This window comes from Cicer arietinum, chromosome 6 (genome assembly GCF_000331145.2).
Source record: "Cicer arietinum cultivar CDC Frontier isolate Library 1 chromosome 6, Cicar.CDCFrontier_v2.0, whole genome shotgun sequence".
Taxonomy (NCBI): domain Eukaryota; kingdom Viridiplantae; phylum Streptophyta; class Magnoliopsida; order Fabales; family Fabaceae; genus Cicer; species Cicer arietinum.
Window position 1 is genome coordinate 64,602,605 of NC_021165.2, and position 27,673 is coordinate 64,630,277.

The 27,673-nt window shown below is 25.9% G+C and overlaps 3 protein-coding genes across 4 annotated transcripts; 2 read left to right on the top strand and 1 right to left on the bottom strand.

Annotated features, from left to right (window-relative positions):
- The first annotated feature begins 2,202 nt into the window (after window positions 1-2,202).
- LOC101506220 (transcription factor RAX1-like) lies at window positions 2,203-4,158 on the top strand. Its single transcript, XM_004506000.4, has 3 exons — window positions 2,203-2,448; window positions 2,541-2,670; window positions 3,263-4,158. The coding sequence occupies exons 1-3, from the start codon at window positions 2,313-2,315 to the stop codon at window positions 3,957-3,959; spliced, it is 963 nt and encodes a 320-aa protein (XP_004506057.1). The 5' UTR covers window positions 2,203-2,312; the 3' UTR covers window positions 3,960-4,158.
- Window positions 4,159-12,866: 8,708 nt separating this feature from the next.
- On the bottom strand, window positions 12,867-19,497 carry LOC101505694 (lactoylglutathione lyase). 2 transcript variants are annotated; one of them, XM_004505998.4, is made up of 8 exons: window positions 19,304-19,482; window positions 19,098-19,220; window positions 18,946-19,007; window positions 15,964-16,024; window positions 15,662-15,741; window positions 15,522-15,592; window positions 14,058-14,147; window positions 12,867-13,172 (listed from the first exon to the last, which is right to left on the bottom strand). In XM_004505998.4, exons 1-8 carry the CDS (start codon window positions 19,424-19,426, stop codon window positions 13,072-13,074), a joined length of 711 nt encoding a protein of 236 aa, XP_004506055.1. In that variant the 5' UTR covers window positions 19,427-19,482; the 3' UTR covers window positions 12,867-13,071. The 2 variants fall into 2 exon arrangements, with proteins under 2 accessions (XP_004506055.1, NP_001351704.1); NM_001364775.1 differs by having other exon boundaries at window positions 12,895-13,172; window positions 19,450-19,497.
- A 5,872-nt stretch (window positions 19,498-25,369) lies between these two features.
- LOC101505360 (heavy metal-associated isoprenylated plant protein 3-like) lies at window positions 25,370-27,416 on the top strand. Its single transcript, XM_004505997.4, has 5 exons — window positions 25,370-25,522; window positions 25,616-25,868; window positions 25,970-26,193; window positions 26,326-26,410; window positions 26,635-27,416. The coding sequence occupies exons 1-5, from the start codon at window positions 25,517-25,519 to the stop codon at window positions 27,063-27,065; spliced, it is 999 nt and encodes a 332-aa protein (XP_004506054.1). The 5' UTR covers window positions 25,370-25,516; the 3' UTR covers window positions 27,066-27,416.
- The last annotated feature ends 257 nt before the right edge of the window (window positions 27,417-27,673 follow it).

The following is a 27,673-nucleotide window of genomic DNA, read 5'->3' on the forward strand; positions in this document are numbered from 1 at the left end:
ATAATAATAATAATAATAATAATAATAATAATAATAATAATAATAATAATAATAATCAGTAATAAAGTAAGCAGAAGAATGCTAGGCCAATCGTCATAGTGTTTGGAAAGTGTCACAATTCTGGTAGCTGTACCCATCAATTCATAGTCCTGCTGTGTTGTCTTTCTTTCTGTATTAAAGACATTGGATACTATTTTTTTCTTTTTAAAATTAAAACGTCGAAGAAAATATATTTTTATACCGCTTAATCATATTAACAAATGTCTTATTCTAAAAGTAATTCTTAAATAAGTCAAAAACAAATAATAAATTTTGATTTTAAAATTTAAATTACCTAACATTTATAATTTTTTTATATCTCAATTTTAAAAAAATATCTTAAACAATTATTAATAATTCTCATAAAAAAAATATGATCACAATTTATTTATTATATAATGTGTGACCTGAGTGAATAAATTCATATATCATATAATTTTTAAATTATATTTAATTAATCTTTACAAAATTATTCACTTCATTCTAAAATATGTTATTTTAGCAAATAATTCAATTTAATAAATATAATTAAATTTATATAGAAAAAAGAATTATTACTCCCTTCAATTATAAAAAGTATTTCATTTACAAAATTAGTTTTTATTAACATATGAGACGTAGAAATTACAATAATTGAATAAGAGGGATAAACATCAGTGGTGTAACAGAAAACAACCAATAATAATTAATATACTTGTTATATTTTATTTTTTATCTAAAATTCATTTTTGTTTTTTATTTTTTAAATTAAACAAGTTTTTATCTTTATAAAATTTTAAAATTTTAGTTTTTATTTTCTATACAAAAATCACATCTTTAAGTTTTAGGTGAAACGAAACATCCTTCAACTTTTAAGTTTTAAAATAATATTTTACAAGAATATTTAAAATATTATTAAAAATTCATTCGCATAAACTTAAATTTTTCTAACTTAGAATGAATTAAATATTATATTTTTAAATATCATATATTCAATAACAAAATTCTTTAAAATATAGATTTATATATTGAATTTGTAGTTTATTTTTTTTGGAGACATTTTTTATAATGTTATAAATATTTATACAAAAAAATTATTTAGATAATATATGTTGATGTTCTAACATAGATTAAAAATATTTCATAATAGTTTTGTAAAAACGAAAAAAATATAATTTTTTTATAGAAATTAAAAATAAAATTTCAAAATTTAATAAAAACTACAAATTTATTTAACCATTTATTTTTTATATTTATTTTTATCATTTAATTTTTATAATGGATAATGTTATCCTTTTTTTTCACCACAACAAAAACTATAATAGTAGCTGATTATGGGTATCCCTTCCAACTACTCTCAACAATTTCTTTTTACAATATTCTTTCAAAAAAAACATATTATTGTATCTTTCATTCAATCAAATAATAAATTTACACATTAAAAATATCCTTACAAGCTTTACAAGATATTCTTTAAAATGAAGGTAATTTATTATTGTTCTTTGTATCTTCATTTTTACTTAATTTGTAAAAATTGCAGACTTAATTTTATAGATGATATATAATTAAACATCAATATAAAAGTTATTGGAAAAAGAATTAACATTCATCCATTTATATAAAATAAATTTAATAAAAAAACAACCAAAACGAATTTTAAATTAAAATATAAAATACAAAAAATATATTTAAATTATATTATAAAATGACATAAAAAATCATTTTTTTAACTAAAATGACTTATATTTTCCTAATAATTGTGAAGTTTAATAATATTGATATTTATTAATTGATGTATAATTATATATATCATTGCACTCTTTTTTAACGTGGCATTAATTTGTGTCTTCGATATTTATTATTTTTTTCACTTTTCTATCTTCTTTTTCTATTTCTCACATCCATAATATTAAAATTGAAATACCCACACCATAAAGAAATGTGAACAGTCTTTATTCTTTCATATACTATATGTCTTGCAAGTCTCCAACGTTGAAGATGAGAGTGTTCTCTCTGACCTTGAGTACCCTTCTTGCAAATTAAATATTACATCTTTTGTTTTGTTCCTTTCATTTGACTTATGTATCTTTTTCCCTCTCTCTCTCTCTCTCTCATTGAAATAATATATATATAATAACAATAATAATGATAATAATAATAATAATAATTCTACTTTCCAAATCCAGGTTTATTTATAAGGCACTAGCACTACACACCAAAGTGAGAATTTGGAACATCAAATACAATTTGAGATTTGTTGCAAGAGAGAGAAAGAGAAAGAGAAAGAGAGAGAGATGGGAAGAGCTCCATGTTGTGACAAAACAAGTGTCAAGAGAGGTCCATGGTCACCAGAAGAAGACTCAAAGCTTAAAGAGTATATAGAGAAACATGGCACTGGTGGGAATTGGATTTCTCTTCCTAATAAAGCTGGTAATTAAGATCAACTTATTATTATGATTATTTCTTGAAAAATGCTTTCATTTGTGTGAGATCTCAAAGTAAATATTATATATATTTTTTAGGTCTCAAAAGATGTGGAAAAAGTTGTAGATTGAGATGGCTTAACTATCTTAGGCCAAACATTAAGCATGGAGATTTTTCTGATGAGGAAGATAGAATAATTTGCAGCCTCTATGTTAATATTGGAAGCAGGTACACTTTTAGTACCATTTTAATGCAAGTACTTTTACAATTTTTTCAACACTTTTTGTTCTGACCAATCTAATCTCAAATTCATTATTATCTATATTTATATATCCATCTTTTTTTATCCCCTTTTAATAATTACAAAGTACAAATTAATTATAAACAACATATGTTAGTCCTAAAATACCAAATTACCAATAAAGTCTCTATCTTTCTAACTAAAAGAGGTAAAATGATTAAAGAAATAGGACTAAAATAGAAATAATCTAAAAAAAAACTTCATAAAATATTTGAACTTGCGTGTCTAGTTTAAATCCAAATTACACTACTAGAAAAAGTTAAAATAAATATAAAAATTTAAGATAAAAAAAATTAATCATAGATGTCTCGAATATTTAGTGATAGAATTAAATATAAATTTTACATTTTTTTTATCTCTAAATTTTTTTCACTATTTCTTTTTGTGATTAATAATTTAAGACATTATGTTTGTTTGTCTTGTGAGTGGAATTTTTTATTTATTTTTTGACAAAATTGTGAGTGGAAACCTAATTAGCTTCCATGACCATAATCATATTTTTTTTATATTAATTTGTAGGTGGTCAGTTATAGCTGCTCAATTGCCAGGTAGGACCGACAATGATATCAAGAACTATTGGAACACAAAGTTGAAGAAAAAACTCATGGGTTTGCAACTTCCTATATCACATCAAAGAAAATCACCATTTCCACCTCCTAATTCTTCTCATTTATTTTCATTAGACTACTTTAGTCACACTCCAATACCCTTCACAAATCTTGAACCAATTTCACTTCCTTCAAATAATAATAATAACTATGCAAACACAAGTTTCACTCCTTTTTACCAAAACCAAGAGTACTCAATGATTAGTGTTAATAATCCAATGCAATATAATTACCCTATCAAAGACAACATGTTTATGTTTGGAAGTGAAGGAAGTTGTAGTTCATCCGATGGAAGTTGCACTCTTAGCCATGGCAAGGAAATCAAGCAAGAAGAAAATATTGGTTATCATCACATGTCTAGTAATGGATTTGATGATTACAACAATAACTTTATGATTAGTTGTAATAATGGTGGTGAAAATATTAACCAATATGAAGAAAAATCAAGTGGAGTTGGATACACTAATGGTCAAAGTCAAACATTAACTCCTTTACTAGATTATGGTCTTGAAGATATTAAGCAATTGATTTGTAGCAACAACAAAGGTTTCAATGTTGATGAAATTCATAAGATAGAAGAGAATGGTATGTATTACTACCACTACTGATTTCAAATGATGCAACTCACTAGAAGTGAAATCAGAGAGAGACTTTGAGAGATTTATTCATAAAGAAAGACTTTGAGAGATTTTTGGGTTTTTATTAATTTGATGAAACATTTCTTATGGTAAAGTTTCATTAATTTATATTTTGTGTATATCTTATTGGTAGTGATTATAAATGATGATGTTAGATTTTTTGTAAGTATCTTCTCCTTGCAAGTTTCAATACTAAGAACAATTAATAATTAAAAAGTTTAAGATCAATTTTAAGATAAGATCTTTTAAAAAAATTAATAATATTTAAACAAAATTGTTAAAATTTATTTTTAGTTACTTCAAAATATTAAATTATTTATTAAAATGTAATCGCTTTGTTTAATTAATAACAAAATTAACTAATGGAATATGGATTGAGATAATATTAATTTTAAAAATAAGGAATATGAGAATATTTTTTTTTAAGATCTAAAGCGATTGATTGTATATTATTAATTTATATAGAAATTATCACATGCATGTAGCTTAGTCGTGATGATTAATTAGTTCTTATTTGTTATATGTTGATCTTTATCTTATCTGTACATGTTATAATATATAATTTATTTATTTAATATGAGAATTTGTGATCTGTTTCATTATTTGTCAGAAACTGCATTATTGAGTTAAGCACTCCATTGAAGAATCTTTTTCAAAGTAGCAGCAACATATGAGTGAAAATAGAAACTCGTTGACAACAAATCTCACTTTTCTTAACATTAATTAATATACTGTTGAAAACATGATATGTATGGCCAACAAAATGAAAGCTACGAATACGATGCAAGTGAAATTTTGTTGTCTAGTGTGGAAGTATAGGACTCGATTTGATGTAAAGTTAATTAAAAATTATTACCAAATTAATAAACTACTATTACTAGTCATTTAATTTGAACAAGTCTCTTTAAATTAGTGCGATGACTATAAGGCGGCAAATACCATGAAATATATGTCTTTCTAAGAAACATATGCCATTTTTGTTGACAAATACACCTTCTTCTTGTAACATAAAATAATGTTTCCAGTTAAAATAATAAAAAAATAAAAAATAAAGAAAAAAATGTTTCAAAGTGATTTTAAGTTTTGTTTATTAGTATTACCTCTTCAAAATTTACATTTTTTTTTATTTTTTAAATAATATTATTCATATTAATTTCAACGTATTATCTTTTATTATATATTTATAATATTGACAATATATTAATATTTAATGAGAATAATTTGATAAAAGAATATTTCTCTTTTTTATTTATATATTTTTTTAATATACATAAAATGATTAAATGACTCAATTATTTTGAGACGAAAGAAGTAGTTATTAATGCTTTTTTAAAATTTTAATTTTGTTTTTACTAATTAAACTATATAGTATGAACATCTTATATTATATATCTTAAAATTAAAAATAAAATTTATATATATTATCAATAAAAAATTACACCATATATGAGTTGTGGCTGACATGTTATTAAAAGATATTTGATTTTTTTTATAATTAATTATACAAAATATTAGTTGTGTACATTCAGAATACATCAAACGTGTCAAATTTTATATATTAATGTATATAAATGTAAAATTAAGAATAAATTACACATTAATTTAACCGACAAATGCGGTATAATTTTCCTTAATTAGTACTCTATCAGTAATCTTATATTGAGATTTGAGAACTTTGTAAAAGATAATGTAAAGAAATTACCCCATATACAGATTGATAGTGGATATAGAAAATTGCTTATTATGCATTTTGGAACATCAATAAAAACATATTATTATCTATAAAATGGTGGAGAGTACGAAGACGCAATACCAAGGATGAATAAATATTTTAAGATCTGTAACAGATTTTAACATCCTATCTTAGATTAAAATTTTAAGATATTAAATTATATAAATTACCATTTTATATGTTTAATATTTAACTTAACTTTTTAATTATTGACAATTGAACTCAAAATAAGAGAGTTAATTTAATTTTATATGATATCATGTACGTTGTGTTCAAGATTGACAATATAATTGATTTGTTTAAAAGGCATTGGGGATTGGGAGTAGAGTACAAAACAAAAGAGGAACACAATGAGTTTGTTGAAGCGACAAAAGAAGGATGATGCAACTCATTTTATAATAACGTGTTGTGTGGCGTAGTGGAATCCCCATTGGGAAACCAATCTAAAAGAATTGCATTAATATGATATCCAGGTTTTCTGTCAGACTTTGCGCTTCATTCTCAATTTTCAAATCAAAAACATTTTAGTATTCTAACTTTAATAGATGGTAAACCATTAATTAATATTAATAAACCATCTAAAATTTTATCGATAATTAATGACATTTTTTATATATAAATTAATGCTTTTATTTGTTTTAAAGGTTGATACAATATCTTGATTAATTGAGTCGTTGTATCAATCATAAAAATCAAGAGGATTGTTAATCTATACTTTTGAAAATTATAGTCGATTATCATTAAAATTTCAAATGTTTTTTAAATACTGTCAAGTGGGAGTGGATAATCATATATTATGAAAGAATTAAATGATTAATATAAGATATATAACTTATATATGCAATGTCTTAATTGGAAGAAATATGGTAACAATATTTTGTGTTCTTCAACATTTGGTCAATTGTTGCTCTCTATCATGAACTCTCCAATCAAAGCTTGGTTTTGCATTGTGGAAAAGGGAGAGTGTATCTTGGTGTATTAGAATGTATTAGACTCACCTTAGATGAGAGATTATTAGATGCAATTATGAGTGATTAATCTCACAATAACTATAGATGAATCAAATATTAGAAATATAAGAAAGATAATTCATTATCTAATATCTTAAAATTTTGAATGCAAATGTAGTATCAAAGTTTCTTATAGTTTTAAAATATTTGATATATTTTTCCTCTCGTGCTCCAAACCCCCAAATCTGCCATTGTTCATTTCCTTAAATTTTATTGAACTTATTGGAAGATTGTGTTTTGGTCTTCTATAGAATTAGTGTGGCAACACATGTCGAATCCGTCGAAACGTTAAAGGATATACAATTTCTTCAATTAATCCATAACTAAAACATATTAAAAATAGTAATCTATATTTGTGACAAAAAATAAATAAACTGTCACTAAATCTTGTAGATAATATATGTAACAGTATTATCTAGACATGAATCGTTTGGGTTGGTGTGCAAGTGGATATATGTTTATTGTTTATGTTGTTGTTACTTCGTTTATGGTAATGGTGGTGCAAATAAAAATATTGATATTATTCACTTTTTGTATAATTACGATGTTAGGTTAACGCTATAATATATATGTGTTTTGACGGGTTAAATCGCAAATCCATCTAGAGACGTAGTAAGTGAGATTTTAATTTAACTATTAAAGTTAGTCTATTCTGTTCCTTCGTTAGATGGATTGATGGCGAAATAATTTAAACAAAACGGGTTGATCTATTTTGTTATTTTTATATATAAGTATATGAGAGTTTTAAGTTATAATTGTTAATCTTATAATTTTTAATTAAAGTTAAAGTTAAAGTTAAATTAAATAAAACAATATATTTTACGAGATATAGACTTCTATTAAGGTGAGTAAAGTCTAATTTTAAATTAAAACCGTTTGAAAATTGAATCAAACTGATTTTCTTTTGAAAAAATTGAATCGAATCAATTTTCAGAACAAAAACATGATTTGAACTATTTTATAAACCGGTAAACTGGTTTATTATTTTGAACCGAACTGAACTAGTTCAACTTAGTATTTTTGTTTATATAGGTCAAATTTTACCTAATTATTTCTAATTACTTCTAAAAAACAAATTCGGTTCAAGTTTTTTAAAATAAAAATCGATTCGATTTAGTTTTTAAAACTGATAAAGCAGTTCGGTTCAATTCTAGTTTTAAAAAAAACGTTCGGTTCTCAATTTTTATAAATCAATTCAGTTCAAAACCAATTCGGTTCAGTTGAGTTTGGCAGTTTTATTAAGTTTTTAGTTTTTTTGAACACCCATACTTTCTGTAGAAAAAAATAAATAAAAGAAAAAATAACGAGATGATTTAATACATTTAAATATATGAAATTAAATACTAAGTAGAAATATTATTTATAGTGGTTTGTTTTCTATGAAAATAATCAAATTTTTTTTTTTTTAAAATTACAACAAAGTATGTAAGTTTTAAAAACTTATTTAAAATAAAAACTGATAAGTTATTAATATAGATAGAAACGGTTTCTAAGATTTAATCCAATCGATAAATATAAATATTATTAAATTAAATATTTTATTTTAAATTTAAATTCAAAATTTTGTTAAATAAATTAACTAAACATCTCTTTTATATATAAGAGTTAATATATTACATATAGCGTAAATATAAAATTAGATAAGATTTATATATATCCTTCAAATTTGACCACAGCCAACGGTTACTCTTGACAGAAAAATTCCAATTTTCTATGTAATTAAGCCTATATTCAACCCTGATGTGTTGTTATATACTAATAATAGAGTAATATGTTCTAAAAGAACAGATATATCACTAAGATATCGTTATTGTCACCTAAATTGGCCTATGAAACTGTTGTTTTAGGTCTTAACTGTCCAGCTGTTGAACTCTGATTGACCATTGTCTGTGACCTATATATAGATCCTCGCCACGTCATCGTCGTGTGAGCTACCTTTACTTTATTTTATTTTTTTACAACTTTATTTTACTCTTTGTTTTTTACAACTTTATTTTATTATTTTGGACATTATGATCCGTTGAATGAGAAAAACAGAATTACTGGAAAATAAAAAGTCATCCGATTAAACTGAAAACAATTGAACTATTCGTTAAGATAATTAATAAATTAATTATACTAAGTTGTCATACGCATTGGTAAAAAAGCAAACCAAACACAATTTGACAAATTAGTCGTTTCATTTGTTTCTTAGTGCAAAAGTTTCATAGCTTGCGACTTAATTACTTGTAGAAAAGTCTAGAAGCTCTCTCATTTGTTACCTGCATACCTACCTATTTTCTATATAATATTACGAAAGCAACATTACAAAACTACACACATAAAGAAAAGATCAAATTATTGTCTTTTTATCAACAGACTAATTAATATTAATGATACAATATTCAGAAATTTTCAATTTTATTTTGTATTAACTATGCATTATATGAAAATCAGAAAGTTTTATCAAAAGAATTATATAAAATTCATTATATATTTTAATATAAGTATAATTATTCATACGGTACCTTAACTTAATTTTAAATAATATTTCGGTTCTTTATTTTATTTTATTTTTCTATCTTTTATTTAATTTTAAGTAAATAATTTAATATTTTATGTTTTAAAATATTAATAATGTCATTCTTTTTTTTACAAAAAAATCATCAAATTTTTTAAATAAAACTCATTAAATTAATTATCATTTTTATATAAATTTCATCAAATTTATAACTCGAATAAAAAAATAAATAAAAATAAAATACTAAAATATTATATAAAATTAAATTAAGAGAACGTAAGAACAATTGTATCTTTAGATATACCTTCAATTGTTGACTAAAATATCTCTTCAATGAGATTATTATTACAAAACTAGTATGCAAATTTTGTGAGTAATTTCATTTATTGATTAAAGAAAAAAATAATAAAAAAAATAATTACAAATGAGATATTATATATAAAGAGAATAACTCCTAACTTTTATACAAAGTTAACTAAAATCATAATAAATATAGAGTCAACTTATAATTAACTAATACTCCTTCTAATCTTTTTGTTAAAAATAATTAAATAAACATTTAATCAATAAAAATTAATATATCTAATTTATATTAAATTAATACATCAAAATAATTGAAGAGAAAACATAATTAAAAAATAATAATTAAACCAAGGACTTATCTAATAATTATCAAACTTTTTCTCCTAAAAAGCATATGTTTAAAACCATATTTTAGAGACAACCAGAAATGTATTTAAATAAAATATATACTAAATATTTGTCCTAAATACAAATATTCTCTCTTGGATTATATCCTCTTAGCTAGTGACAAGATGTCACAAGTTTGCTGTTGGATTGACTTTTAATTATAAATAGAGTAAAAGGCTCCAATTCGTTTTGAACTAGTCATAATCATGAGTAATTTCTTGGGACTGGTTGCACCTCTCAAAATCTTGTCTCTTCCTACTACTATACCGGAGAAGACAATTTTACAGTCTGTACTCACACTGCACATCAAAAAAAAACTGTTATGCACATTCTGTAAGAGTAATGTTTCAGAACAAAGTTCGTGCAATTTTTTGTTTTAAACAATGGGTTAGGCTAACAAATGTTTTTTACAGCATTTGTTAAAGAAAAAAAAAACTTTTAAGTAAAATAAAATTATTTTTATAATTTTAAAAATATTAGATACACCTACTAAAATTTTATTTTTATATTTAGGTTTTTAAGAAATGTTTTTAAGATACTTATTAATATTTTCTTGACTAAATTGCACGCGTGGTCTCTTAATTTAATTTCAGTTAATGTTTTAGTCATTTTTTTTTCTTCTCGATTTGATCAATTATTTTAATTTTAAATGACAATTTGATATTTTATATTTTAAAATATCAACAATAGTATCATTTATCAAAATTTTTAAACAAAACTCATAAAATTAATTATATTCTTTAATATAATAAAAATTTCATCAAATTCGTAACTCAAATTTTCAAATAAACTTATTTTTTATTTTTTATTTGATGTTGTTATAGATGAAAATTTGAATTTATTTAAAGATTTTAGTTATAAATTTGATGAAATTTGCATTATATCGATGATAATAATTAATTTTATAAATTTTATTTGAAATCTTTTATAATTATTTTAAATTTTTACAACAAAAAAAGACGTTGTTGATAATTTAAAACATAAAAAATTAAATTATCATTTAAAATTAAAATAAAAGACCAAATAAAAAAATATAAATAATTAAAATATTAACTGAAATTAAGTTAAAAAACTACGGATGTTATTTAACTTATTTTTAAATAAATTATTATTTTTTAAATTAGTGCTAATATTTGTTTGGAGGTGTATTAAAAAGAGATCATATTAAATTAAAAATATATATACACACTATGTTGTTGTTTGTGTTCCTCTTACTAATAGTTTAAACTCAGGTGACAATTATATTTAGGGAGGTAAAATGAGTTAAACACGACTAATCAATCTATTAAATTTATTATTTTAATGAGATATATTGAGATTTTAGATTTTATTATTAAGGTTGATTTGTTTCGTCAAACCTATTAATAATATAGTGTAAGACAGATTGGAACATCGAACCAATTTAAAAAGTCTCTTTTTTTTTTCTTTCTCAATTTTCTATTATTCATGATATGATTATTTTTTCTTCAATCAATTACATATTTTCTTTGCAACTAAATGAACTTAGAATTTTCTATTTATACAATAAATATTCGATTACATTAAATTTTAATAGATTAATTTTAATATTTTAATATTTTTATATTTTGATATGACAGATGCATCTAAAAACTAATATATTTAATTTGTCTAAAATTTTATATTATTAGAGGTAATTCGCTGACCCACCAACTTTTTAAAAGGCAGGACCAAATAGAAGTTTTAATCCACCTATATAAGTTGATCCTCCCATATTTTAGACAAGTCAATGGTAGAGCAGATCAAAAGAAGATCAGGTTGACCCATTTTGCTACCCATAATTATGCCACACATACCACCAAAAATCCCTAATTATAGTTTCTAAAACAAACTAGCAATAATTAACACCACACACAATGGAGCACCCTCATTTGGATGTCTAAATGGATCCTACACTGTTCATCATTCATTTATAATTTTTTAACGTTAATATCTAATTTCATCAACTCACACCTAATTTTTCCTATTTAATGAATACTACAAACAACTATATCATTATCTTTCAACAATATTCATGTTTTAATATAATTTACTTGACGGTTTTATATAAACATTACAGTTTTTTACACCACAATTAAAGTGCATATTTAGCTTGATGCTAAATAGATGATACCCATCATTGTGGATGTGGTAACTTCTTTTGAAAAAAAACAAATAGTATTGTTTATTCTGTAAAAGAGTTAAAACAGTAAACTCTGAAAATTGTTAGAAACCTTACATTGAGAATATTTTTCTAAAACTTCAAGAAACAGCTTGTTGGATATGTAATGTAATGAAATAACATTCTCTAAAAAAATTCAAATTAATATTTACATATTTAGATTGGTCACTGAATAAGGAAAAATCTCCTTTATTATCTAACAAAAGGGCCGTTGAGCCCAATTCTTCATAGGTCTTCTCTATCCCAGAGAATGAAGAAAGAGAACATGGGCTCTTTTTTATAAGAAACGTAAATGAGTCTCGTCTAACCGAGAGAAAGAAGGTACTGTAAATCACCATAAGTAGAAATGCAACCATAACTATTTCTTTAAAAAGACAGCGTAACAATCTTTTGAGGGTAAAGTAGATAAATCACATCTCACTTGGATTAGAATCGATTCAACCAGATCCAGAAGCTTCAGCCAGAATCAATTTAAACAGCTGAATTAATCTTTTAACCAAGACCCAAATATGCTCCCAAACTAAATTTTTACCATTCACGAGGTAATGGTACCCAAAAGAGTATTTGTGTACGCTTTAAAACTTTATTTGTTTGGTTGTTGGGTTTCTACTCAATTTAGTTTGATTTGGTTTGTTTCCAATCAATTTATTTGGACTGTATGCCATAATCTTCATTAAAATCCATATCAGTTTGGTTGCATGTTGTCGAATCTTAGAATACCATGAAATTAAAACGAGCTGTATCAAAAAAAATACTAACAGAGATGTACTGTCAAAATAATGGGAGAAACTTTTCTCACCTCCAACATAACTTTGCATTTATACGTCCAAATAAACACAAATTTTACACCATCCAAAACTTTATATGAGAGAATATAATGTAAGGACAAAATTACATACAGGGCGCTAAACATGAATAAGTAAATAAGACAAGAGAATTGGATACCATGGTGTCTACCTGAAGGTTTTATCTCAAGCATTACCTTCTGTTACATTTCCAATTGTTTTCCGGTCAAAGAGTTCAATCCAGTAACCATCGGGATCCTTAATAAATGCAATCCCTTTCATTTTCCCTGCAAAAAAGAAACTTGAAAATTTAAGTTTGAACTTGAAGCATCGGGAGAATTCAGACATTTGATATGAACACTTAACATTTGTACACCACAAGTTACTTTCTCAAAAATAGCAGCCAACAATTGAGAGCCAGACTGCCAGAAAGGGTTGCTATTGTATCATGCTCAATTTTCGTTGTTGATTGAACTTGAACTGAATTGTGAGTCTGTGACAGCGTTATAATTATGTTATTTAACTAGACAACCTACCAGAGTTACTATGTCTTAGACTGCACCTGTATTTGCGCTTCATAGTTTAATCTTTAAATAAACATTCTTCTCCCTGCATTGCTCTGAAGGGAAAGGTTTTTTCTTACCAAGGTGGTGAAGATCAAAGGACTCATTAGAGTTAGGAGAATTATATCTAGGGTGCGTCTAAAAGAGCTTATTAGAACTTCTCTTATAATATAAGCACTTGTGTAAGTATTTTAGAGAACTTATGAAAATAGCTTACGGCATGTCTATGTTTTCAACTTGTTTTAGTAAGCTCTCCATGATAGCACTTATGAAAACAATTTACAATTTATATAAAAACAGTTGAACCATGCTCTTTGATTATAAAAATAGATGATAGATAAGGATTTATATGATGAGCACTTATTCATTAAGTGCTTAACGTTTACCAAAGAACACTGCTCCTAACTCTAACCCACGCAAATCAGATATGTATGACAACAATTAAGCCATATAAAAAACTTAGCCTATCTAATTCAAACCCATGTATATATACTGTACAGCGAACCTCAAACACAGCATCCATAACATTAAGAAATGGAAATTATATATATTCATACTCATAGCATAGTATATTGGAATTTCTAGAGTGAAATTAAAAAAAAATGTTACCATCATCTGGTTTCTTAACAAACTCGACTCCAAGATTCTGAAATCTTTCACATGCTTTGTAGGTGTCATCAACAGTTATGCCAATGTGTCCTGTAAACAGAATGACAGCTTACTATTAGAATTCCATTATCTGTTTATCCCAATACGGCATAAATATATCAGTAAATAACTGGGAGAGAAAAAAAATACTACATCCATGTGAGACATAAAACTAATAGTAGAAAATATAGAAAGTAAATAGCAGTAAAAAATATGACATCTTAATGAAATGAAAACTAGGTCACCAGAGTGAAATGGATAAGTTTATAACTTAAGTCTACCAGTATTTATAGGGTATTGTATAAAAAACTTTAATAAAAAGAATGATATCTCACTAATAATAGTGATGAGGATCTTAGTAGGTCAATTTTTTGAAATAATGGTTTAAATGCAACTGAGATTAAAAAAGATCAGTTTCAGTAACGCGCATACCAAACCCAACTCCGGAAATGCTTCCCATTAAAAATTTTGACAGTTCTTTTTACTACAAACATTTCAAAAGGCATGGCTTACTAAATTCACCAATTTAGAAACCAATGCTTCTTTTGACAGTTTCACTTTTAAAGGAATCATACACACATTGTGTCACGGTGTATGAGAAATTTTTTAACAAAAGGTATTCACAACTAAACATATTTTATGAACCGTGTGCTCCCACAGCATCAAATAAGGACCTAAACTCCAACTATATTTGAAGGGGAGAATAATAGTCAGCAATTTTTCAAGATAACAGACTTGAAGGGTAACCAGAAAACATAATTACAAAACCACAAATTCACAATTCAAATCATGAATCACCAAACTAACTTATGAATTGTGAAAAATGGTTGAAATAAATTATATAAATGATGTAGTGCTTGATGTCGTAATTATAAATTTAGGAATAGACAACAAGTTAACCATAAGCCTAAAGAGACTATATATCATAAATAAACAAAATGAAAAAAGAGTACAGGTATACCCAAATAAAGTGTGTAGTCTTAGTAATTGTGTAAAGCACGTGTATAAGGAAGTGGCTGATTGATTATAAAGCCCGTATCTCAAACTTACGAAAACAGAGCAGTGAAAAATGAAATAAGGTGTATTTAGTACTGCCCCTTCAGTTTTTTCCTTTAAACATTTAATTTTGTTTTATTTTTCAACGTCTTTGATTAGAATTGGTAAAAGAAAAGTAGGAAAGAATAGGCAAAACAAATCAGGAATTCATATCAGATGATACAAATCAAACATCCAAGAATCACATGATTAGAAGTCATTTGTGCTTCATCGTATGATACAAATCATTGGCTAATTAATATTAACTCGCATCGAACCACAAGATCCGAATCATGAATCAAAATATCCTAATAACAATGCCATCAATTAAAAAAATGACCAGGGCTTTAGGCGTGAAGTCTATATAAATCAAAATGAGATATCACTTACCAAAGCCACGAGGATCAGAATTGCCATTGTGGTACCCTTTGAACTCTGGATCACTTTCAGTGCCCCAATTACTGTACATTACTTTATTGTCAGATAAGAGGCACAAAGATAAACATGTATGCAAAATTTATATTCCTTACTGGGTCAATTCAATTGTAGCCTTTTGAGCAAAGGTCCAAACTGTTCTATCCACAGGGTTACTTGGAGCTTCTGTTGTATCCTGAACAAGAAAAGATGCAAGAAAAAGTTTAAGAGCATATCCATGAAAATTAAACTACTCGGGAGTTCATTTTATATATCATATATGAACATGGTTGATATTTCATTTAAGCATTGCTTTAATATTGCAAGCACAGTGCATATGGCCGTATGCATATTGCAAATCTAGTAATCCACTTCATAAAACTAAATTTTCACGAGCAAATAACAATAAAAGCCGTACCTCATACCCCATAAAGTATAAGCTGAACTTCATCTCAGGAAAATCCAATCTCTTAAGCAAACTAAACAAACCAACAAACTGCCATCAGCATTCAGAGTGATAGCAATGTCAAGTATCAACAGAAACAGCAAATTTAAAACAAATTGTTTAAGGCCCATTCACTTTGCGAATATATTTTCTAGTTTCATTTTCTAAAATTTGTGTTAATTTTAATTGTAACAAATAAAGTGAGAGACATTTGAAATCAACAATTGCCTACATTCTAGAAACAATGAAAATGTCAAAAAATTATTTACATTTTTTCCAAAAATGCATCTTTATTAACAAGCATTTCATCTTCACTCCATAACAATAACAATGGTCCACATATATCTCTAGAAACACCAATACCAATATTTTGAAAATTTTCAAAATATTTGATCTATTTTTAAAATGTATATTCAAAACTTCCATATTGTCTTCTCTAATGTTTACCAGAAGTAACTAAACGGACACTTACATTTCTACCTAGTCATACAACATTCATGAGTATATAAAATCGGGTAAATGCAACATATTATAGAGTAATGTTTGCATGGTCACAACTACAAATTTAAATTATTTAGACACACATACAAATGGAACAATGTGGAGAGGAAACAACAATTTTTTTGTATGTGTCAAATGATTTGGATTTATGGTTGTGACAACCAAAAAAATACTCCATAATATAAGCGGTTAGGCGCTAAAATAGACACAATATTAGTAGTTCAGTAGAAAGCATTGTTTTTTTCGTTTTTATACAAAGTGGAAAGCATTGTGCCTTTAAGTCCTAGTTCAACTGAAAATGCCGATATTGTTAGGTATGACATCATGTAGGTTAAGTTTAAGTGAAATTGAGGATTTGAAAAAGTATCACATTGCTTGTAATTATAAATGAAGAGGGAGCTCAAAGCTATATATATATATGGCTCTCGTTTTTCATTACAGCTAGCAAGAAACCCATGCAATAGCACGAGTAACACGTCACTGGTATTTTATCTATGTCTCACTGAGACTTTAAAAAATTCTTTTATGTAACAGTGATAAATATTTATCCTGTATTTTTTATATTTATTAATAACAAATATTTATTTCGTATTTTTGTATTTACCAGTGAGAAATATTTGTGTCGTTTTTTAATATTTATTTGTGACATATTTTTCTCGTGTTTTTTTTATGTATAAAAAACATATTTATCCCGTGATCTTTTTTATATATATAGGGAGTATATCAAACGAGCGCAACCATACATGGATGACCAAGATTATAAGAAATCTTAATCATGACCATCCATGTATGGTTGTGGTCAAGATTTAACCCTCTCATCGTAAAACTCCCCTCATTTGATATGCTCCCTACACACACACAAAAATATATATATATATATATATATATCACTTGCAAATATTTATTTGGTGTTTTTTATGTATGATTTATAAATATTCATAATGACAGATATTTGTCACGTGGTTTGTTATGTATTAATGAAAAATTTGTTTTGTGATTTTTTATATGTCCTATGTTTTTTAAGTATCGATTAGAAATATCTATCTAGCATCATTTTAATATTTGTCTCTTTTTTTTTTTTAACAATGATAAATAAGAAATGAAAAATGTAAGTTTTTTTGTAAGCACTAAAAAAGAAATTTTGTATGGATAAATCTCTTACGTAATCTTTAATTAATAACAAATATTTATCTCGTGTTTTTTTATGTACCAGTGGAAAACATTTGTCTCTTGTTTTTCTTTATGTATCAAAAAAATGTTTATCTCGTGATGTATTATATATATATATATATATATATATATATATATATATATATCGTTATATTTTTATGCATTATATATAAATATTCATCAATGACATATTTGTCATGTTGTTTTTTATGTATCAATGAAAAATTTGTCTTGTAATTTTTTTATATTTATCACTCATAAATATTTGTCCTATATTTTTAAGCATCAATCATAAATATTTAACTCGCATTATTTTAATATGTGTCCCATATCTTTTATATCAATGACATCATGTGTGTTAAGTTAGGTTGAAATTGAGAATTTGAAAGAGTATCACATTTCTTGAAATTATAAAGGAAGAGGGAGTTGGCTATATATATGGCTCTGGACAGGGATGGCAACATAACCCGTATATGCGGGTATCCACCCGAATCCGTCTTGATTTGAGCAGGGAAAACTCGTTTTGATTGGGTGTGGGTGCGGATTTACCTCAAAATTAAAATTCGAGGGCAGCAGGGACAGGTTTGGAGTGGTGATATCCACCCGCACTCGAACCCACAAGTAATATTATTATAATTTTTAAATTTATATACATACATATTAAATATACTTAATATTTTTTAAAATATTAAAAATTATAATCTTATCTTTATAGAAAATATTTTTTAATGTTATTATTTTAATTATAATAAATATGCTTTTTAAAGTTATAATTTTATATATATATATATGAATGGGTGCGAGTGCATGGAAACCCGAATTCAGTTGTGTTGGATTGGTGACGGAGCCAAAATTTCACACTCGTTATGAACGGGACTGTGCGGGTTTTCTCCGATTAGTCAGTTGCGGGGATGTAGGAGACAAAATCTGTTTTTCCGGATTAGTAGGATGCACGGTAGAGGAGGCAAAATCTGCCCCCGCTCCGCCCCGTTGCCATGCCTACCTCTGGTTTTTCATTTTTTCATTACAATTCGCACCACTTTAAGCTTGTATCTTATTCTTTTCTTCTATACTCTTGTATTAAAGTATTGTGAGATGTAGTTTAAATATTTGCTTTGGAGAGTGTTGTTCTGATTGTCATTAGACTCAGTTTATTTATTTCCCAATAATGTCCCAGGATCTCCTAATTGTTGTGAGTTTCTGGTGGTAATTATACATCAAATTCATATTTAGACGGAAAAAAAGAAAGAAAGCATTGTTGTTTCTGAAAAAATAAAGACTTACGACATGCCCAAAACGCGAGAATAAAAATCAAGGCTAACTTTGGGGTCTTTAATTCTAAACATCTGCAATAAAAACAAAACTATATAAATTCAAAAACACGCAAACCATAATTAGTGGAATTTCAAATATAAATGCACAAAAAAAAAACTCACAGTTTGTTGCATAAAGTAACCCTTAGTAGCTTCATCAATAGTCGTATGAAGACCGGGGTTGTTAGCCGGTGATTCCTTCGATTCCGAAGCAGCCATCGAGAAAAATCGAAATCGATGCGGTTTCTGCAAATGAAAAGGTATATTGAGAAAAATAGAGATGAACGTAATTAAGAGGAATGATGAATTGAAAAGCGATGATTCGGAACCTTTGATTTGGGGATGAAAGAGAAATTGAATGGGATTGAATAAGGTGATGGAAGAGGGAAAGATTGGGGTTTAGAAATGAAGCGGAGACGAGAAAGGAAGTGTAAAGTAGAGGAAGCTGCCATTTAAGAAAGAGAGATTAACATACCTTTGAGTATCGGTGAGAGAGAAGCACAGTGCCAACTCGCTAGTGAGCGGAGGGACAAGATTATCGGTATTCATACAACATTGGGCTGGCCCAAAATTTAATGCGCTTGCTACTATTCACACCCTGCGTTTTCTTTAGTACACCCTCCCAGATACCTAATGTGACTTGGATATAATTTTAGTAAATAATGATATACTTTTTAAAATTATAATTCAATAATAATTTATTTATTAATTTAATTATTAAATTAAAACTTAAAATAATTAATTGACTGATAAAATAATTAAAAAATAGAAAAACCTATCAATTTTCATCTTCAACTTCAAATTCGACACATAAACTAAAAAGTTGAGGTGGCGATTTGTTTCGAGAGAAATCTAGAACCGCTCACTTTTTTTCTCTTTTTCTAAGTCGTCTTTTTGTTTTTCAATAGTTGGAGATGAGTGATTTAAAGTCACATTTTAACCTAGATTCACTTTTTTCAATTTGTTTATCTTTCTTTTAATATAAATAATTTTCACACAAATTTAATTTTCTTTTTGTCATTTTGTTGGTGATTTGATCATCAAGTGTGACATTTTGTCTCGTCTTAGTGTGGTGTTTTGATTTTTCATCTTGTTATGGCATTTTATTTTGTAGTTTATGTTTTTGTTGAAATTTTTTAGAAGGACATGCTTGGTCAATATTATATATTGAGTCAGAGTTTTATAAAGACTATATCATCAAATTCAACACTCTTTGATTATTATATATGACTTGTCAATATTTAATTTAGTTGGTGTCGATATGGTCATATGTAGAACAAATTAATATTGTTGTTAGGATTTAGGATTCAAGTTTTGGTTTGGTAAATTGTCATTGACTTGTGAAATGTATGTGTATTATTAGTGTAACAACATAATAATTACTATGATCATTATTACTATCATTATTAGTCGTTAGGTATATTATTTAAAAGTAAGTAGTTGTGTTATTTTCACTAGATTATATTGTATATATAATTATAAATTATAAGTAGGATAACTTGTTTAAGTTTAGAGTAAAAATATTTACTATTATGTTATAATTTGGTTGGGTTAGTATTAAAGGATTTAAGATAGAATTAGAGAGACTAAAGAACATTATAAGCCCATATTCCCAAGTAGCCCATTTTGCAATATGGAGTTGAATACTTAATCATGAATGAAGATTTTACAATAGAGATTGAAGCATCTTGGAGAAAAATAATTTGAAACTAAGATAGGGTTCAAGGGGAGAAGAGGAAGGTAGGAGTAATCTTCTATTATTGAAAACTAAGGTAACACATAATCTCCACGCAAAAATCCTCTCTAAGGTGTGTTTAGGGTATTTAATGAATTTAGTGTTTAATTAAAGTTAATCCATTCATTTCCTTCTTTTTCATGTTAGGTAAAATTATGATTTTTTGGGCATTGAACGAAGAAAATGAGTCTTGATTTTGAAAAATATATGGAATGACTAGTTTCTATTTAATTTGATACTTGTATGTATTTTTGGAATAAACAATCTCATTTAATTTTGATGTAGTTATACAAAAGAAATGTTGAGTAGAATTATAATATGAATGGATTTTTATATGCAAGGGTGGATTTTTATATGCAGGGATAGATGATTGGTATGAGTGAAATTGATAAAAGGTGGAAGTGTAATTATTTAAATATGTATGGCACAATGTCAATATAATGCCCATAACTTTCACCACATAGATCGTATATCAATGATTTTCAAATCATTAGAAACTAGACAAAATTATTTTCAAATTAAGCTTTGAAATCATTGATTTCCTTTTACTATAGTAGGAGAAATTCGGATTACAACTTACAACTTACAAGTTAAGTAATATTTGCTTGTCCTATTTTTTTACTTTCATGTCTTCTTTTAATAAACAGAACTAATTGGAAACTTATCATAAAAAAATAAAATTTAGTTATAAATTAAAGATCTTAAGATTTTCAACAAATGGTATTTTACTCAAATTGAACATTATTTGATATTTTAATTAAATTGTCGAAGTTGAAGTATTTTCTACAACAAATAATCATGGCATAACTAAGTTAAATTAGGTGTAATAGGAGCTATAGATATTGGTTTTGAGTGAAATTAATTGGATTTGAATGATCACTCTTAGTAATTTGTTAGTATAAAATTTTATAAATTTATATTGATTTTATAAATTTTCGTAATTTTAAGAAGTGAATTGTTATGTTTTATAATTTATATATACAACTGGGTCGATAAAGCCATAGGTTTAAGCCCAGAAAAACTTGTTTATTATTACTATTTAGCTTAAATTACATTTTGCTCCCATTAATTGTTTTTAGATTTCATTTTTATCTTTTATTTTATTTCTTTTTCTTTTGTCTTTTAAATTATAAATTTAATTACTTTACACCCTTTAATTTTTTTGTTCAATTTTAGTTTTCTAATTTATAAATATTAAAAATATATTAGTCTCTTAAATTACAAACGTGAGAATTTTTTTAATTCTATCTAAACTAAAATGAGAAGAAAAAAATTAAACAACCAAAATAAAATATAAAAATAACTCAAAGAAAAAAAAAATGTATCTTATATATTTATAAAACAATAATCATTAGTTGGCCTAACGTGGTGATGATTGAGATGTGCTATTTTTTAATGGGGAATGAGGTTTAATTTGCTTAAGAGGAAAATGCACACTTATTTTTTGCTGGCTATTAATTTTTTTATTGTGAAAAATAAATTCAATTATTTACATGAATATAATAGACGGTTGAACTTGAGAAGAACATAAAACTAAAATTAAAATTGATAAAAATAAACTCAGATTTTTTTAAAAATTCAAAACTATAAAATAAATGATATAGTATACGCGAAAGATTTTTTTTAATTTTAAATTATTTAACTGCGATTAAACTATAAAATAGGAAATTCGTATTTGAAACATCAACAAGTTACATCATAACAGCAGTCTCTATATTGTAAAATAATTCTTCGTTCATGGATTTCTTTTTCATTATGTAGTTGATTTTAAAAATTATTTAGCAGTTTATATCAACCACATTTAATTTTTTCCTATATTTTAAATTTGAATATGTTATCTGATTTATTTAAATAATATCTACTTTTATAAAGTAATCAAAAGCAAATGGTAGAAAGATTGGGCTTGTTTACATATAAACCAAAGAAAACAAGAGAGGCCCAATCCAATTGAAAGTTGACGGTAGGTGAGTAGACACACACACTCATTTTTACCTAGCAACAAGAGGCAAGAAGTTTCTTGCTCTTTGGTCAAATCAAAAGAAACAAAATATAGAATAATAAAATATTCAATAAAGGTGCTTTCGATCTAATGAAAGAGGAAACAAGAAAACTAGAAAAATTATCAAGGTAGATCGAGAGTTTTTTCTAACCACTAATTACTTACCTCACAATAAAAATATCTCCAATGATATTTTTTTTCTACACTTTCTTCACTTTCTATCTCTCTCACTATTTCTTTTTTCCTTTTTTTTTTTTATTTTTAACTTCAATATTTTTCTTTAAAAAGATTAAGGAGAGATAAAAATTAGAGTATAGAGATAAATATTGTGCAGAAGATTTAAATTAGAGTATAGAGATAAATATTGTGCAGAAGATTTAAACTAGAGTATCATTTATTTTTCTTAATAAATGATTCGCTACAAAAGGATTTTTTTTTAGTGAACGTCCCATAATTAATTATTCCTCTTATAATTTTAAAAAAAATGAATCTTTTCTCTTATATTTTAAAAAAGAAATTCTCTAAAAAAAACAAAATCAAATCAAATAATGTCATAGTATAATGTTATAATAAATTCTCTTTTCTTTTGGAAAGACGAATAAATATATTCTATTTTATCTACTCTATACTATTTAATATGGCGACAAAATATCAAATTATCACTATATTTATTGTTTCTATTTATATATATATATATATATATATATATATATATATTAATTACTATACTTATAGTTAATTATACTTATAGTTAATAAAAAACCATTCTATATAGAATCTATTTTTATATTTTCTATATTTATATATTTTTGATATTCGAAAATATTCAAACAATTTTTTTATTATAAATAAATATAAATATTAGAATAAAAAATTAATGGAATTATTTTATTGAAGTAAATCAACTATTTCTTATATGAAACAAATCAAACAAATTAATTGAAACAAATTATTTTCTTGTTAAACAAATTATCTATTATAAATAAATATAAATATTAGATTAAAAAATTAATGGAATTATTTTATTAAAGTAAATCAATTATTTCTTATATGAAACAAATCAAACAAATTAATTGAAACAAATTATTTTTTTGTTAAACAAATTATTTGAAACAAATACTTGAAATAAAAAATTTCATATTTTATTATAATAAAATATGAAATTAAAAAAGAAGATGTTTCTTTTATTCTTTTGGGTCGATCGAAAACTAAAGAAATAGTCAACCTAGTCAAGATAATTATCTATTTACAAAATACTGTCTCCATTTAATGATATATGTATATAGTTTCATGTTATATACTATTATATATATAATATTATTTATATGTTATCTATAGAATTTATATCTAAGACACAACGAATTGGTTTACGGTATGGAAGAAACACATGTATCCCATAATTAATTATTCCTCTTATAATTTCAAAAAAAAATGAATTTTTTCTCTTATATTTTAAAAAAGAAAATCTCCTAATATTTCTCGTAACATATTCTCTATTTGATATACGAATATATATATATATATATATATATATATATATATATAAATTATAATATATAAAATGTTAAGAATTATATATTAAATAATTTAATAATGTGATTTTGTAGAAATTGAATCATGATCAACTTAAATTCTAAAATAATATTAAAGTCGATTTTATACTGAGTTGAGTTAGATCGCCAACGGTTAGGTGAACTCACTCCTCAAGTGAAACCCACTAGTTTTATTAGTATTATTATTATTGAAATAAAATAAATAAAAGAAAAAAATATTATAGAGCTAAGCCCATTTGAAGGAAATAAAAAGGATTTAAAATCCCTATTTTAGATGTGATGAATGAAGAAAGAGAACGGTTGTGAGAGAAGAAAAATAAGGGTTTGGTTTCGACGGTGGTAACAGAAACTTGTTCCATTCGACAAATTTAGTATGTCATTCCTACTCTAAGTTTGTTATTTTAATATATAGTTCTCTTTGAGAGTTACTTTGGCATAACCACTAGAATTTGTTATAAAGTTCTTATTGTTGATTTATTATTTTAATATATAGTTCTCTTTGAGAGTTACTTTGGCATAACCACTAGAATTTGTTATAAGGTTTTTATTGTTAATAGATGTTATTTTTTGTTATTAAGAAGACTCTGCCATCAAAAAGTGTGTTTGTCCCATATTTAATTTTCTGCAATTATTTTTGTTATGCGGAATTTGTGGCTATTTATCTACACAGGTAGAGGAAAAATAGTCCGCATAGTTCTAACTAATTATTTTTTGTTTTTTCCTAACACCAGCTACAACTAAATTACTATTTAAAAAAAAAGATGTGTTAAAAATCATATATAAAATCATATATTTATAAGGAAATTAATTTTATAAAGACCGATTTGACTTCACCCACATCTTTTATACATAGATTCTTTAACTTTCTACACAACATATTATACACACAAGGATCCAAAACTCCCTACAAGAAATCTACGCATTAACATAATAAGATCATTGACGATTTAATTAAAATTGGATGATTTATGTCTAAATTGAATATTCTTAATAATTATAAAACAAAAATTAAAATCTGTATCTTTAAACCTTATGATTTAAATCCGACAGTTACGAGTCGTTTGACCACATAAATGCAGGATTTATTGACTACACTATATCCGATTTCATACGCACAACACGTTGGTGTCTTCCCACTATTTATACACTGGCATTACTTCTAATTGTTACTCCTAATTAATTTTCTTACTTCAGTTACGCAACACACAGCCTCTATTCTCCAATTCCAAACCCACACTCATTCTTTTCTTCTTTAATGGCGGTAATACCCCTCTCACTCTCTCCATTTCGTTTTATTTCTTCTATTGTCATAATTAAATGTTAACCTTAACCTTTTTTTTATTTTATTTTACAGAAAAAGAAGAAGAATAAGGGAAATGCAGAAAACAACAATCACAATCACAAAAACAACAACAACAACAATAACAATTACAATAACAATAACAATAACAATGACGACAACAACAGCAATGACGACAATAACAACAACAATAACAATGGAGGAAAGAAAGAAGAGAACAACAACAACAACACAACGGTCTTGAAAGTTGCTATGCATTGCGACGGTTGCGCTTCCAAAATCATCAAACACCTTCATTCTATCAAAGGTTTCTTTTTTATTTGTTCTCACAACACAATAATCGAACTCTGTTTCTCTCTGTTTTTTCAATATTTGAATTTTTACAAATATTTGTGTGTGTGTTTGAAGGCGTGGAGACGGTGAAAGCAGAGAGCGAGACTGGAAAGGTAACCGTCACCGGAAATGTGGACCCCACAAAATTGAGGGACAACCTAGCGGAGAAGACAAAGAAAAATGTTGAACTTATTTCTCCACAACCCAAGAAGGGAAAGGAGAAGGAGAACAAGGAAAATGAATCAAACAAAATTTCTGATGACAAGAAAACCGACGACAAAAAAAACAAAGACAAAGAGGTTATTTTATTTTATTTTATTTATTTATTTATTTTTTTGTTTCTATTAAATTGTTCGGTGATTTGTTTTTACTTTTAATTTATTTGTTAATTGTTAATTATTTTCTAATTTAGTTTTTGTTTTATGTAACAGACGGTTTCTACGGCTGTATTGAAGATGTCACTACACTGCCAAGGATGTTGTGACAAGATTGGCAAGATGGTGTCGAAAACCAAAGGTCAATTTTATTTTATTTTATTTTTTTGGCAAATTTGGTGTGGGCACAATTTTATTATGACAAAACATAGCTAAATTTCATCTTATGTTTTTTATATTTCTTAGTTTTCTTCCCTTAATTTTTTTTTCTATAACAAATATTGAGAAAATTATATATATGAGAAAATTTAATTAGTTGTGAAAATTATAGTTTTGTCCTATATTAATATGATTTTGATGATGCAGGGGTACTTGAAATAGCAATAGACAAAGAGAAGGAAACGGTGACTGTGAAGGGTACAATGGATGTGAAAGCATTGGTTGAGAATTTAACAGAGAAGTTTAAGAGAAAGGTTGAGATTGTCCCTTCAAAGAAAGACAAAGAAGGAGGTGAAGGAGGTGAAGGAGGAGGTGGGAAGAAGAAAAACAAGAACAAGGGTGGTGGTGGTGGTGGTGGTGGTGGAGAAGGGGGTGCTAATAACGATAACAATGAAGGAGGAGAAGTTAAAATAATAGAATATTCGGTTCAACCACCCTTTGGTCATGGTAATGAATATGTTCGTGTTGAAGGGTATAACTATCCACAAGTCTACGAAGAGCTGTTACATATGCATATGCATTCACAACCACCACAAATGTTTAGTGATGAGAATCCTAATGCTTGCTTGATCATGTGAGTGATGTGAGGTAGTGTCACTTTGTCAGAGGAATTAATTTCATTCAATTCAATTCAATTCAACATGGTGATGAATGATGATAATGATGATGGTGGTCTACTGGTGATTCCATGAGACAGGGGAAAAAACAAGTGCTAAAGAGAGTAGTCAGTGAGTCACTAGAGTCTTTCTTCTTCTGTTTTATTTTTATTTAAAATGTTGTGATCTTTAAGAAAGAGTTGTGATGCAATTAATTAAATTAACCAATATTGTTGATATCACATGGGAATACCAATTTAAAAATTTATTATTATTATTAGATCGTAGTATTATGTTATGAATATATAAATTAGTGGATGTTTATTTTCTTAATCTTTTTTATTCTTTAAAGGTGCGACTTTACTATCTAGACTTTTACTTTTACTCTTAATGTTATTGTGATTATTTACTTATTTAAAAACTAACAAATCGTGCCATGTAAATAATAAGGTGTAGTAGAGTGATGTAGAATACATGAATCTCGAATAGAATCCACACCCATAACGGTGCAGAGAATATACAAAAGCTCTTATTTTTAGTCTTTTTTATAAACAATATGAAAATTATTTATTTTAAAAAAATAGTATTAT